A 15338-nucleotide genomic window follows, 5' to 3' on the forward strand; every position below is an offset into this window, starting at 1 on the left:
AAGCAGTGATTTATGGCCCTGGAAGACTAGAAACAAGAAGATTATAGCACAAAGATGAGAAGATTCTCAATTTCCCTGTGGGGCCAGCACATTTCTGTCACCCTTTGAAGAAGGGGAGATGGCTTTAAACCAATAGCATCTTTAACAGTATCTGATTGTAGATTTTTCTTTTTTCTTTCTGTGTGTGTAATAAAGATGAAACCTGCCAACCTTGTCCCTCATTCTTGCCTATGGTTCAGAAGGATGTATGGAAAATAACTGTTTCTATTCAGCCTTATTTATTTATTCATTTAAAATAGCTTCTTTTGAGGGAAGCATCAATATCTGATCCTCTTGGAAGAAAACCTTTAGGGAGGTTTTCCTTTCAATTTGGTTCAAACTGCTTCCTTCCCCGCCCCCTTGCAAGATCAGGGACTTTCTGAGTTTGTGTAAAGTTGTAGATGGTCTAGTTCAAGAACCTGCTTTATTTCCAAAACAGTAATTGAGCAGCTGGCAGATCTTCCCCTGTCTGCTTGCAACAAGGCTCTGTTCTGCATTTTTTCAGGATGTTTTTGTTTTAGTGCTTATAAGATCCCCCACTTAAAAATCCCCGCCCCCCCCCCAAAAAAAAAAAAAAAAAAAGGCATTAAGAAAAAGCATTACAGTGGAAAAGAGGATACATTTGCTTTTATTATAAAAGATGTTTATTAAAGTTAAATCAGCTGGGATTTTATGATATGTGGGTGACTTGCCTTTTTGGCAATGTAAGGGAGTATTTACCACTTAGATTACTGAACTGTATGGGGATTCCAGTTGACAAGAGAAAAAAGTAGACAATGTAATTTTTATTTCTTTTCATAATTATTTCTTTTCTTCATTATTTTTTTATTAGCTGTTCCCATCTTCTGATTTTTTCCTGTCATTTTCTCTGTGCAAATGACAGCCTGCTCCTAATAAGAGATCAGGAATAAGGCAGATGGGTAAGTAATTGAGCAGGGTAGCAATCCAGTACTTTCAAATAATGGGAAGTCACCTACTGAAGCCAGGTAACTTTGGGACAAATTCTAAAACATCTTAACTGTTGCCTGTTTCCATAGCACTGAGTTCCTGATTAAAAAAAAACAACACCTGAGGTTTGTCCCCTTTTCTAATCATAGCTTTCCATCAGTCTGTTCTGGGGTGTTATGTAGTGGCATCTTATCCCCAGTTCTTCAGGCTTTGTAGGACTGAACCCCATTGTCCCTGTCTTCAAATACTAGGAAGTTAAATCTTAATCTTTTATTTAACCTTTGATGAATGTTTGCTATGTCAGCTTAGGAAATCAAGTTTCTGGATTAGATCCTCTTTTAGTTCACATGATGCTGCAGTTGCAAGAATTTCTTACACAGTGATCTTGCTTTGTGCATATTGTTTATCTAATGTTACAAAGAGAAAATACTTGTCCTCTGAAGATTGGAGTTGTTTTTTGATTCTTTTTTGTCTCTAATATTTCCTTGCTGGAAGCAATTGTTTCAACTGCAGCCTATCAGTTTATCTTCAGAAACGCTTGCCCTTGGCAATTGTCATACCTCAGCTGTGACAAAATGTACAGCAATTTGATTCTCTTTCCTTTCCCTGTATATTCCAAACGTTATGGTGTATGTCATCCCTAATGGCTGGGAATCGACTGAGGGTCCGCAAGATTTTGCTGGCAGCTCTGAAGCAGTGGTTTGTGCTGTACTTAGGTTAAATGTTATGTCTCAGAGTTGCCAAGTTTTGCCCCTTTCTGTTTTACCTCTGTTTCATTCAGTTTAAAATTTCCACTATGGTCTGTCATGCCTGTGGCTATGCAAGCCATACACAGGGATTTTCTCTACCAGTGAATTCCTGCTCTGCTTAAAATGCAAAACAAGCAAAAAAACCCCTCACTTCAATGTTCACCTATTAGTGCACCAGCAGTTCCCAGAGTTCATCTCCTCCTAAACTGATTAAATAGTAATAGCTAAAAGGAGTACATTTAGATAAGAAACACTGATTTGCATGTTCATTTTCTTTTTGCTTTTATTGTTCATAAGCAAATAGAACAAAATTTCCAGTAATGTGCATATCACTGCAACACTGTTTTGTGCAGAACGTTATGATACAGCATGTAATGTTAAGCTAGCACGAGATAGAATAGTTCACTTACCTCATATATTGAACACAGCTTAATTAAATATTTAATGGATTTTTCCTGCTGAGAGGAATCAGCAGAATAACTAAAGAGTGCATTCATGGAGATGAAAGTTGCAGAGGAAGGTGATCTGTGGGGATCGCTGTTCATTAAATAACCTCGTGAGCTGCCTTTCCAATTACTGTATACCTTTCTTCTAAGTGTGGTATTGCATGCATTAATATGTATATACATATTTGAGCAGCCCCAAACCAGTAAAGAATTTTGAAGTATTACTGCATGATATGATGGTAAATAGTAAGTTGATTACAGTTTGCTGAACTGACAATATAGTTGGAAGCCAATACATCATTTGAGCACATTCAGAGTCAGAACAGAACATGGAGTGAAGATGATTTTAGCAGTGATACAGATACAGATTAGATGCCTGCAAGCATGGCATTCATGGGCTGTTCTCTGCATATTTCACCAATGGTACACTTTCAAAATGTTTTATAAAACTTCATTTACTGCAAGCAGCAGAAATGCTGTTAGGGAAGTCCAGGCCAATGCATAGTGTCATTGACAAGGCCATCTCTGGCATCACTGCACCCACTAAACGATCACTTCAGCCAGACTGAGTGAACCAATCTGAGAACACTGCCTGTTTGAAGACAGTGATCTTTACTCCCTCACAATCTCTACAGACCCTGTGGTCTCAACTCCTAAAGGCTGTTGTCATTTGAGATGGTGTTCTGTTCCTTTCTTAACCATTTCACGTCAGTAGATCTCCCTGTTGCTGCCCAGGTTGGGGCATGCTCGCAGGACCACCCTCACTTTGAGGACTTAAATACTTCTGTCATTTCCCCTGTTACAGCTCAGTGCCTTGTGTCCACAATGATTCTAAGGTTTTCATAAAAATCATCTGCACAGGCATTTTGAGGTAGCTGTGTTCTTTTTGCTATCGTGGACTTCATAATCATTTCAAGTTACATTACTGGGTTTATAACTGTTTGACATAATTCTCACTAACACACTCCTTAGAATTCTTCTTTGTCTCTTAATATCCATTTTTCTTTCTTCTCATTGCAAACTTTATAATCCTCCTTTGTGACTTCTGCTACTCCTTTTAGTGTGGTTAGTTCCTTCATTACTTCAATGTGTATGTAGGTTTACAGTGAAAAATGACTATGCATTAAATGTGGCAGTCTTATTTAACTAGTTCTGCCCCTTCCCCTGCACTTTCCAGGAACCAGAGGTCTAAGGCATAGCTTGTAAATTCTAGGAGCATTATCTTTATTTTTTGAACTTTATTAAGGAAGTCTTCTCATTTTGTAGTTCTATAGTTCCAACTCAGAGGGGTCATACTCCATAGCTAGAGGTCTCAAATGCTATTGCAGTACAAATAAATAAATAGTGTGACTAAATACAGACTAAATACAGACCCTGAATGGCATTGTCAGAGTTGATTAATGAATTGCTAGAGCCAGTGGTATCTCCATAAGGCTTGAGCTAGTGAAAAGTATATCTGTTAGCAGGAGCTGCCTTCTACATGCATGTAATTTCTAACTTGCCATAGTTACAGCTTAAGCTTGCAACTTCACTGGGCATTGTGATAGTTGCACTGACTATCATTATCTTTAATATTGTAACATTAAATGATAAATTTAATATCATATCATTAATTTTCCTTTCTTCTCCAACAACTTTTCTTGTTTTTCTCATAAAATATAATCTGTGAATAACCATTTAAAAAAAATAATTGACAAAAGGAGTCTGCTCTTCTGTGTTGGATTCATTAGACAAAATGTGACCCAGTCAGTGTTTCAAATAATCCCAGAGGGCTCTGAATGCCAGCTTCTTCATCCATGTTATTAGCATGTTGCACCAGGTTGTGGTGAGGAATTACCAGTGAACTGGAGACTGAGGGATTGATGAGATGTGTGATACATACTCTAAAAAACATAGCAAATTTTTTTAAACTGCTGTAGTGACACAGGGAGTGCATTCAATAGGAAGTATCGCTTACTGTTAGATAAGCTCTGAAAGCTTCACTTCATAGGAACCCAAATATTGAAGGCTGTTTTTTGGTTGTGTGTGGGTTTTTTTGAGTTGGTTTTTGGGGTTTTGTTTTGTTTGGGGTTTTTTTTGTTGTTTTTGTTTTAGTTTGTTGATTTTTATTTTTTTTTTAATTAAAAAGGAATTGGAAACAAGCCCAGTTCTAAAGAACAGGGAGAAGGAAACAGGAATTATCAGAGCTGTAGTTGGTACAAAGGAAGTGAATGTTATCACAGCTACATTTGCTAGAGAGGTTGTGCTACTCCTGCTGCTTTTTGTTAGAGAAGAGTTGAAGGGTTTTTGTCTTGGAATTCTGTCTTGCAGAAAGAGCTATACAGAACAAAGCACCCCTCAGGTGAGGCATGGGTTTATGGCTGGCAATGCAACATTGCAGGTTAACTCTGAAAAACACTCATAAGGAAATGAACTGTTCCTGAGTTGCTATCTTGGCACTTGAACCCAAACGAGGCCTCTGAGAAGGCCCAGTGTGAAAGGCAGTACTCTTGATGCTGTGGTCTGGCCATTGGCTTTGAGAAGTGCTGTAGATAAACTCAGGGTTGCAGTGAGGACATGAGACTGATATGGACTGATGTGCACATGTCTTCAGCGTGGGTTCATTGGTTTTATGCTTTGCTTTCATTATTTGGTTTCCAATTTTGTACCCAAAAAACAATGCTTGTCTGGAAAAAATGTTTTTGTTTGTATTTTTAAACTAGTCTGGTATCTGAAGTGAGTGTAGGGTGTCTTCAAAAGAATCTTATTTTGCTTCTCTAAATAGGTAATCCAAGTAAAGACATAAACACCTCAGAACTGGAAGTCAAGATAAGGTGGAAGTCCCTGGAAGTTGTTTTCCACCAAGCTACATTGTGGAAGCTGTCACTGTGAAGCAGCAAAAGAGAGGGAGAAATTGGCTTCAGCAACAGGCTGCTGGTATCTCTCTGGCAAAGGGGTAAGTAGTGGATAAATAACCAAGGATTTCACAAAAGCCCACTTTATTGCAGACAACAACTGAATTTTGGGGAGATTTGTTGAAACTGCAGAGTCTATTTACAAAATAACATCCTACCAAGGAAGGAGGTGGGTATAAAAGGCCATCATGTAGCTATGCAGTCGGTGGGTGACTGATTTAAATATTTTGGGATAAATGAAGATGATTCTAAATGAAAAGTACTGTGTTACAAACCGTTGGAGAGCCGTCCCATATACTGCTGTTGTAGATTAGTTTTATTTAAGTATACGTAGCTTTATAAAAATACAATGAATAATCTCTTTTTCATAAAAAATATTATTCTTCACAATAATGCCACTGAAGAGACAGATTAACAAGAAGCTTTTAGCTTGAAAATACAGTCTTTTGTCTCAGATTCGGGGAAATGACAATAGAGTATGGAGGCTTTCCTTTTCATTTCATTAGCTAGCCAGTTTGGATCATGGTTCCTAAGACTTGGGAAGCATGGCTTATTTGGTAGGATGGTTTATGTGAGTGGACATGAAGTCTATGAATACTCTTTTTTTGTATAGTTATCAAGTAATCCACTACTCCAGTCGATTCATGCCAGTTTTCATTCATGGGATCAGAGCTTAAACTTGGAAGAAAAAAAAAAAAAAAGACATGGGAAGGAAGGGGCCGGGCCAGGGCGGGGGGTGGAGGGGGGGAAGCTCATGTAAAGTATGCAGCGTTCATCAGGGCAAAAGGATTTTTCCATGTTGCTCCTTCCAGACAATGGTGCCTGTCTTCCTGGTACAGTATTGCTTGCTTTCCAAAACTCTTAAATTTTTTCCCAAGGACTCATCCTACCTTAATCTCATTGCAATGCTTGCACTTACTAAGTATGTTGTAAATGCTTAAAGATGTACTTTACTAAAGTTATGTTGGTGTCTCAGAGGAGGACAGAAGACCTCCATCTTCATCCCTGTAGATACTGTGCCAGTATTTGCCACTTTTACAGGGTTGGGGGAAGCAAAGGATTATGCTGTAGGGCATGCACTTTTTCTCACTTCCCACCACAAAGTCATCTACTTTTCTTTCAGCAATAGTGAAAAGAAGCATCTGGCCCCTTATTAACTCACTAATCAAATATGAGCACAAAATGAAGTCCAGTGTTACCCAAACGATGAACAGGAGTACAATTAAAACAAACCCACAGATGCTCTGGTTATGCATCTATGTTGGATCCCAGCCAGAACAAATTGTTAGCTGTGCAGAAAAGTTGCCAAGCTCTTCACGATAAAATCAGCCCCATAAAACCGGTGTAATTAACGATTTCATTCTAACATCTTTGGATGCCTTTAAGTTATAGTTTCAGGTATGTTTTCTGCTGAGTTGGAAAGGTGCCTGTTTCTCCGTTTTATGTTGTCTCTAAGGATCAGCTATCTAACCACTTGTTTAACCTTGAGCAGTTATAAAGCATGTTCCTTTACATGTACCTCACTGAAATTACCAAACAGGTTTAGGAGTATTGGCCAAGACCTGCAAAAGCAATTTCTGAGTCAGTTTGAGTGGCAGCATCTTTTCCTGGCACCTCCTGTGAGTAATCCATGGCCTGGGGATCCCATGTTTGTCCTGGAGGAGGACCACAAAAGTCCCCAATCACTTTTCCAATTGAAATAAAAAGCAAAGTGCCCACGTAAGACCTTTCAGAATTTTTCTATTATGGATTCCAAGTCAAATCTGCAAGTTTGGCTGAGTCAAACTCACCACATAAACTCAAGCAGGAATTGCTAATTGCTCTCTACTCCTCTCATCTGGGGCATCTTTAGTGGCTGTCCTGAAGGCTTGCTGTCATGGTGTGTTTAATCTGCTCAAAATGCAGGCTGCCATCAACAGGGATGTTCTTGCTCCACCTCAGCCCCTGGGCTGTGTGTTCCCTTCACCTCTCTTGCATTCAATATAGGTGCTGTAAGCCAGATCAGTGCAGTCATCCACTGGAAAACCAGTCATTATTTTTCAGTGGTTGATTTTTATTTTTACTATTATTTTATTTTTCATTGACTTATGAAGCTTATCCAGCTCACCGCATGGCTGCATGATAGCTAGATCATGAGAAATGTGTAGGTGGCAGTAGGAGGATGTTCATAGCAAACTTTGTTTTGTGAGAAGTTCTTGAGTTTGAAAAAAGGAGATAAACTTTTCAACAATTTCAAGAAGAAAAAAAGTTTTGTTTTTCCTTACAGAATAAATAGAAACTATTTATCATAGGTAATAAATTAAAGAGTTTAAAGTTGAAATCTGAAGTTTTAAGAAGTCCAATGACTAACTCAAGCTGAGCTTTTTTCCCCTTTCCAGATTGTTAATTTGAATTTTTTTTTCTAGATTTCTTTTACATTTTCTCATAGTTAGAAATACATGAACCTTTTTCTCTCTCAAAAATATTTCTGGGATAAGAAAACTGCATGTTGCCTGGTTTAAAAAAATGCTTGTAGGTTGCACTGGAAATTATATTTGTGGAGTTGCTTGTCATCTAGGTTGCAATAAAGCTGAAACATCAGCAAGAGGGCTTAAGAATCTCACAATGTGCCCTCATGTAGCCAGCCTTGTCCTAGGGGTCTGCAGTCTGCTATTTCTGCTCATTTTTGACTTTCTGCAGCTGTTACTGGTGCGTCAGCTTTGCTGTGGTGTAGTGCTTGGTGGGCAGTGTTGCTTGGGAGGGAGTTCACAAGTGAAACCCTGTCAAAGCAGAGAACGGTGAGAGGCATTCTGAGGCATTCTGAAATGCCCAGGGCACGTGGGCACAAGAGCTTTGGAAAACCAACCAATGTTATGAGTCACTTTCCCTTTCACATAACATACTGTCCTTAGTCTCAATTTTAAAATTGAGAAGTGTGCTGGTGTATCTATACCTGTTACAGATTTATTAAGAGATACAGTATAAATAAAACATTCCTAAGCAATGGGTTTAAGCCAGAGAATGTGAATATAGTTCAGATTGGATTGTGAACATAATGAAGTTTGGGTTTGTTCAGAGTTGGCTGTTTACTTTTACCTGTCATAAAGTCAGGAGAAAAAGATGACATTTCTATCTGTTAATAAATATATTGAATACGAAGGTGTCTGTAACAAAGGATTTTGTTTCTGGCAAGCTTTAGCTAGATGGCATTACCTGTAATATTCCTTGGAAGTGGGTATGCAATGAAGTAGAAAATATATGGCCTGCCTAATATCAGTCTATTAATTTTTATATGTACTAACACTCTATGAACATGGTATGAGACTCTGTTAGGAAAAGTTGCTCTATATTGTATTGTAAAATATTTTTATGTGAATGCATTAGTCTAATTTATGCTGGTATAGTGAATAAAGGAGGGGCAGCAAGGGTCTGTGCTTTTCAGGTTGGAAAATGAAGAAGTCTGTGATGGTGGAAGAGCTTGAGGAGGGGAGGATGGATCCTGTGGTCAATGAATGCTTGCACAGCTGGTGTTGGCAGCTGGGGATTGGCTTTTATGGCCACAGGACCATCTTTGAGTGTTAAGGACTGTTAGGAAGAGATAGGATTCAGCCAGTGAAAACTTTAATCTAGGAATGGACAGGAGAGAGCTGGTGACAAACAGCCAAATAAGGAAATAGGGGACCAGACTGGTAAGCAAGGGATGCAGCGTGATGTGGACAAGAGAGACATCAGAAATAATACACAGGATTGATGGGTGTCCTCCTAAAGCATACACACTTAAATGATGAGGTGCCAAGAGGACAGCATTGCAAAGGAAGCTCTCCCGCTTTTCCTGGAAAATCAGCACAACTGGGTGCCTCTTTGAAATGCCTGTACGCTAATACAGGCAGCATGGGGAACAAACCAGAGGGATTAGAGGTCTGTGTGCAGTTGCAGGGCTATGGTCTTATCGGGGTCATGGAGGCAATGGTGGGATAGCTCACATGAGTGGGGTGCTGCCATGGATGGATAGAGCCTTTTTAGGAAGGACAGGATGGGAAGGTGAGCAGGGGGAGTCATGGGTTATTTTGTTAGCAGTGGGAAGGTATGGAGCTCTGCCTAGGGACGGGTGATGAGCCAGGGGAGAACTGACAGGCTAGGATTAGAGAGCAGCCAGTGTGGGTGATGCTGTATTGGGTGTCAGCTACAGACACATGAATGATGGGTAGAACATCTAGAAGCAACCATAACTAAAATTACTTGAACTTATCATTTTTAAAGCTTTTTCCACTTCCTTCCAATTTGGGAGTGACATTTTTCAAGCCTGAACTCTTCTGAAAAGTATTTTTGGAAAATCTGAACCAAAACAGTTTAGCCATCTTTGCGTAAAATGACGGCTATGAAAGTATTCATTTGCTGTGACACATTTTTGGCAGAGAGCTGTTGAACAGCTTTAGGGCCTCATTGGAAATGTCCAAAAGTGTTTTTAAAATCACTGTATAATTATTATTGGTTATAATAATGCTTAGTGACTCTGCCCAGTGATCAGAGACTTGAAGCACTAGATAGTGTGCAAGTGGCAATGAAAAGCCAGTGCTAGCCCTCAAGGACTTGTAAGAGAATTTGCCAGCAACAATGGCTGCGTATCTGCATATCCAGGGGTGAGCACAACACGGCAATGAAAATGTTACAGAGTTGGCAAAAAAATACAGAGATTTAATTGGATGCAGGTCCACATTGCTGCTAGCATTTGGTGCACTGTGTTGAAGAACTGAAAGGAAGGGGGACTGCCATCCCCCTTGTCGCTGGACAGAAGCTGCAGCAATCACAGCACTGCAATCCTCAAGCTCAGTTGCCTGGTCTCTCCGCTTCAGCCTGTGAATGAGAATTATTCAGGGGAGGAAGACAGTATTGCAAAAAATCAGCTTTAATGTGAAAGGCGTTTGGGGGCAATTGTCATCACTGGTGATGCTGACAGCCCAGGCGTAGGGAAGTACTCAGCATTTGAGCAATAAGGTGGACTATCTGCAAGTAAAGTTTAAAAATTGCCAGGAGATGGGAATAATTATGTCGCACTTCCCACTCCCATTTTGATCTTGTTACACAAGCGTGAGTGAATGTGAAATTAGATCCTCTCCTTATAGAAACATTCCAGATTAGTTTCACTTGATAGGTTTTTGGTTCCGTTAACTAGAGCTACATTTGGCCCAAACTTTTGAAGTTTGACTTTGTTAAACTATTTCTAATGGTCATACCTCATGAATTCTCCGTTCACATTTTGTGTCTATACAATAAAGCTGTGCCTCCTGAAGACATGAATGTGGAGGTGTTTCATATTTGTGGGGAACGCAGTGTTCCCTGAAGCTGTTCATCTTGGATCCGTGCTGTCCATGGCACCCCATGATCAAAAGCTATGAAATGCTACTCCTGGAAAATGTCGTTAATGTTGAGTTGAGACAGGTGAACGTTCTTTCTTGAGGCTTTTGGATTAAAAATTTTCAGATATTTTTCAGTCAACTGTTTGTTTCATGGAAAAAAATTGAATTGAACCTGTAAAAATCTAACACCATGTAACCTTTCAATTAATATACTGCTGAATTAGAAGAATAAGAAAAGCCTTTATTTATTGCTGCCTTTCCCCCAAGCTATTCTTTTTTAGTTGCATTAAAATGGAATATATTTGGGCATAAAAGATGACAGCTCCTTTTCATGGCCTTTTACTGTATTTTTGCTGTGGCTGGTCAGATGCTTTTATCTAAAGCTTTGTTCTTTACAGTGGAAAAAAATTCAGAGGATTTGGGAGTGACAGAGCTTTCAGAGAAAATAAAATTTTCACACAATACTTAGTGCTGATGTGAAAATGGGATTTCATGACGGCAGAGCTCCATGCGTTGCTGAAACTCTTGTTGACAGTGATGGACTTCAGGGTTCATGATGCAGCTCAGCAAACATGCCCATCCTTTTGCGCTTCACTCTGCGGCGCAGGTACTAGTTGTAGTAGGGGTGGTGGGTAATTCTCCTGTGTCCTGAGTAGCAGCCTGCAGCCATAGTAGCAGCTCCAATATGATTCCCATGCCAGGACTTTGGCAAGTCACTGTTACAACGGGAGGCTGGTCTGGGCTTCTGGGGCTGCCCTTGCTGGGTCATGCTGGGACCCAGCTGGATGGAAGCAGAGGGTCTGCCATGTCGCTGGGAACTGGAGGTACATGAAAAATGGATTGGCTGAAAGAACATCTCTGAACCGTGCTTGGGCAGGGAAGACATGTAGGACTTGCTGGCATGGTGAAAATGCAAAGTGTAGCCCAAGATGGATAGGAGCAGGAGAACTTTTATTATGATCAAGTGACAGCTGATAGTTCAAGGAGAAGATCAGGAATAAGAACAGAGGTATAGCGTTTGATTCAACTGTTCTTGTGGCTGTTTTTAAATAGGACCAAAGCAGAAAATAATCCTTGGCTACTCTGGTCTGTGGCATCGGCTGATCTTCCAGCAGGCAGGGCAGAGAGTCGCCTGAGGCAGCCAGATGCGGAGAGAGCCAGCTGGGACTGCCATGGTGGGGTGGGCAGGGCGCATGTTCTGCAGCTGCCTTCTGCAGAGCCAGCCCTGGTCTTGGGGCTACAACCTTGTCATCTGCCAGTGCTGATACTAAGTACTTGAAAATTTCCCCTCAAGAATCAGGAATCATCTTTAATGCTAAGTAACTACAAAATTGTGAAATTGGAGGTAGTAAGGGCCTATTACGTGAGGCACACTCCTCTGCCTGGAGGGGATTGTTCAGGGGGAACTAGACGATTTGAAAATGGGAACTCAACCAATTATTCACCTAATAGTTTCAGTTCATCCACTTCTGCCACTGAGATATGTCATCTTTCTTTGTAAGCAGCATGAATGGATTATCAAGTTTCATTTTCAAATCATCTGCAAGGCAGATTTATGTAGAGGCTTTGTATCTCTTAGCAAATTGGGAAATGTAAGCCTCTTGCCACACCGTGACTGAACATTCTCAAGGAAGAAATATAAATATCCCGGGCGCAATTCCGCGGGGAGCTCGTTTCACGGCACGCAACCTTCAGCCGGGGTGCGGAGTTGCTGTCAGGAGCCGCGCCGCGTTCCGCCTGATTAGGGCTCTGCAGAGCTCAACCATTCTCCCCGCGAGTGCGGGGCGGCGGCGGGGCCGCGTTCGGTGCTGCCCCGTGCCCCCGCCCAGCCGCCCGGGGGTCCCTCTGGGCCGCGGCGGCCGCCCGTTGTACCCTCGTTGCCAGCGGTGAAGCCGCTCAGGGAAGTGCGGCCTGAGGCGGGGCCGGGGCGGCGGGGCCGGGGGGCCGCGGCCAGCCGTGCTGCCCGCAGGTGCGCCCGCGGCAGCCCCGGCGGCACCCGGGGCCGCGGCGGGGGGACCCGTACGTACGTGCGGGGCCGGGCCCCGGGCGGCCCCCGGCGGGCAGCGCGCGGTAGGTGGCGCCCGCGAGCCGCGCGGGGCCCGCACCGCCCCTCGCCCCCCCGCCGCCCGCGCGGGCCCGCACGTGGCGCGCGCCCCGGTGAAAAGCCGCCAGCCGCCCCGCGCCCGCCACTGGCGCCGGCAGCGCCCGCCCCGCTCCCGCCGCCCCGCTCCCGCCGCCCCGCTCGGCTCCCGCCGCTGCGGCGGGGCCCGGCCCGCCCTGCCCCCGCCATGGTGCGCTGGCTCGACGCTCGGCATCCTCCGCCCCGCGCGGCGCGCCGGCAGCCCGCAGCACAGGGGCGGCGATTACCGTGAGAGGCAGCGCGCCCGGCAGCCCCGGCGCGGCGCGGGGGACGAGGCGCACCCTGCTACCGCCGACCTGTTGAAGGAGCCGGGCTCCTTGGCGTTTCCTTTGTCTTGGTCTTTTTTCATTTTTCATTTTTTTTTATTTCTCGGCGGGGGAAGTTTGCTCCCCAGACTGTGGCCCGGCTTCCTCCACACCCTTTCCTCCTCTTCCTTTTTTTTTTCCAGGATCCGCTGCCGGGGGCCCGAAGTGATTGGTCCCCGGTAACCCCCCGGCCGGCCCGGCCGCCGCCAGCGCTGGAGCCGGGGGCACCCCCGGCCTCCCGCAGCAGCCGCCCGCGGGCCCCGGCCTTGCCCGCTCCCCTGCGCACGGCGGGGCGGCCCCGGGAGGGCTGTGGTCCCCGGGCTGCCGCGCCGCCACCATGGCCAAAGTGGCGGCGGAAAGTTGCGGGGCGGCGCCGGCCGAGGACTTGTCCAAGGTGTCGGACGAGGAGCTGCTCAAGTGGAGCAAGGAGGAGCTGATCCGCAGCCTCCGCCGCGCCGAGGCCGAGAAGATGAGCGCGATGCTGGACCACAGCAACCTCATCCGCGAGGTGAACCGCCGCCTCCAGCTCCACCTCGGCGAAATCCGAGGCTTGAAGGTAGCGGGGTGGGCAGGGTGGGACCCCTGAAGTTTCTGCCGCGTCCCCCGCCCGTCCTGCCAGCAACAATCTCATCAGGTGGATGATCTGGGAGGAGCTGTTACCGGGAATCGCGTGAAAAGTGAACAAGGACTGGAAAGAATAGCATTCGATCCTGCTTAAAAATCTAGTGTCCGGTGAAGAGACGGCCAGCTATTCAGCAGGCTGTGGAGCACAGCCGGTTTGTGCTCTGCCCCAGTGTGCTTTGGGCTGATAAAAACACCTAAGTCTTGTCACCGTTTTGATGAGATTAAACGGTCCTGTCAGAAGTGCACATGAAAGAACAGTGTGCAGAGCACACTGCATTCAAAAGGTTTGGTGTAGCTTACGCTGTTTTCTGTCACTGTTTTAAGGTGACATAATAATCTGTCGGGCAGGCTGGTAGGCTGCTGGAGAGAGTTGGTAATTTCCAGGATGCAGGTGATGGCAAACCCTTGGGCTCGGTTTTGGAACGATTAGAGCCAATGCCTAGTTTATTGTCTGAAAAAGACGTCTGTTAACCTATTTCCAGTCAAACCATTTTTGATTGTGTGCTTGTGCAGACTGCAGTCAGAGGCAGACCAAGTCTGTAATGACTTAGCCCTTTACTCTTATGAGAAGCATGGTTCCTAGTGTTTCCCCTCCCAGTTCTGAGAATTGGGAAGATAGTGTGACTATTTACAGATAAGTACCCTAATGTAGCATGCACATGTGTATTGTAGATCTAGAAAGTTACCTTAAAGTAGGCATGACTACAAAACAGTTTCAGTCTTGTTGCTTCGAGAAAGGACATTGTTTTTAGGGAATTCCTTCAGTGAGATGAGGTTGGAGGGAAGGCGAGGAGACAGATGCAGCGTAGGCTTAGAGATACAAACAATCAGCTAATGTACTACGTGAGAGTACATTAGAAGGGCGTTCTTCATTTGTAGAACAGCTTTAAACAACTAAATTATTGAGAAAGTGTCCTTAATAATAGCATAGCATAAAATAAATAGCATGTGGGGGAACACTGTTCCTGTTTCCCAAGTTTTCCTGTTCTGCAGAGTATGAGTGTGTGTGTTCCCTCCCTCTTTTTGACTGTATGTGGTGTCTGGGGGTGAAAAAGAGCCATCCATGATAGTACTTCAGTAAGAATAAAGCTTACATTTTAAATGTAACTTGCATTACAACAACAGAATCTTTCTCCCAGTTATATGCAAAGGTGTTGTGACATCATACAGATTTATGCATCTTCCAGATAAGTAACACAACACGCCAAGATGTGTAGGAAGGAGTGCAAATTCCTCTTTCCATTCTGAATCCCTGAAGTGCTGTTTAACTTCCACCTTTTGTTCAGATGTCTCTGCTGGAAATTTTAAAAGGAGTTTGGGAGAATGAGGTTTTGAGCCCTGTGCCTGGTCATCTACCTTCTTTGTCCTGTGTGAAATAACCGGTCCATGCGTAAGAATGGCCAGCTGCCCTTGGTTTTGGTGGATGGGTGCCTCCTGCTTCTGACTGATGAGCTGTGGGCTCGCACAACCTTTTGTATTCCACCATGGGATCATTTTAAGTATGTCTCACCAGCTAAGGGTACCTCGTAGCCTCGTTGAGATTTTTCCTTTCTCAAAGATAGGTTGACAGTGGTCAAGTTCAAAGTTATTTTGAAACAAAGATCGGGTAAACTTGTGCATGCATGCACACAAATCCAGTGGAGCTGCAAAAGCTTCCTTTTCTCAAGAAACAGTGCTAAAATGGTCTTTCCATAAGGCAAAATTTTTAACAGTAGTGGCTGATCTCTACTTCTAGTTTCATACTTAAAAAGGAATGAATATTTAGATGGGAGAAAGATAAATATGGTTGCAAGCCAGTTTAGTAAAATTAGGAGGATGAAATATTGAACAAGTTTTCTTTGGCATATTATTCTGCTA

General features: G+C 43.6%; 1 protein-coding gene across 7 annotated transcripts in view; it reads left to right on the forward strand.

Annotated features, from left to right (window-relative positions):
- CCDC85A (coiled-coil domain containing 85A) overlaps nucleotides 1-15338 on the forward strand; it is a 293953-nt gene that overhangs the window by 97239 nt on the left and 181376 nt on the right. For 3 of the 7 annotated variants that reach the window (XR_013931389.1, XR_013931390.1, XM_080408090.1), the window contains exon 1: nucleotides 603-13413. Coding sequence is in view for 4 of the 7 variants with exons in the window: in XM_080408090.1 (XP_080264216.1) it covers nucleotides 13195-13413 (219 nt within the window). In the remaining 3 variants the exon portion in view is untranslated. Of the gene's footprint in view, nucleotides 1-601; nucleotides 13414-15338 lie in introns of those variants that run through there. The other 4 variants (XM_080408088.1, XM_080408089.1, XM_080408087.1 and 1 more) reach the window with 3 other exon arrangements.

This window comes from Falco punctatus (assembly GCF_963210335.1).
Source record: "Falco punctatus genome assembly, chromosome: 12".
In the NCBI taxonomy this organism is placed as follows: Eukaryota; Metazoa; Chordata; class Aves; order Falconiformes; family Falconidae; genus Falco; species Falco punctatus.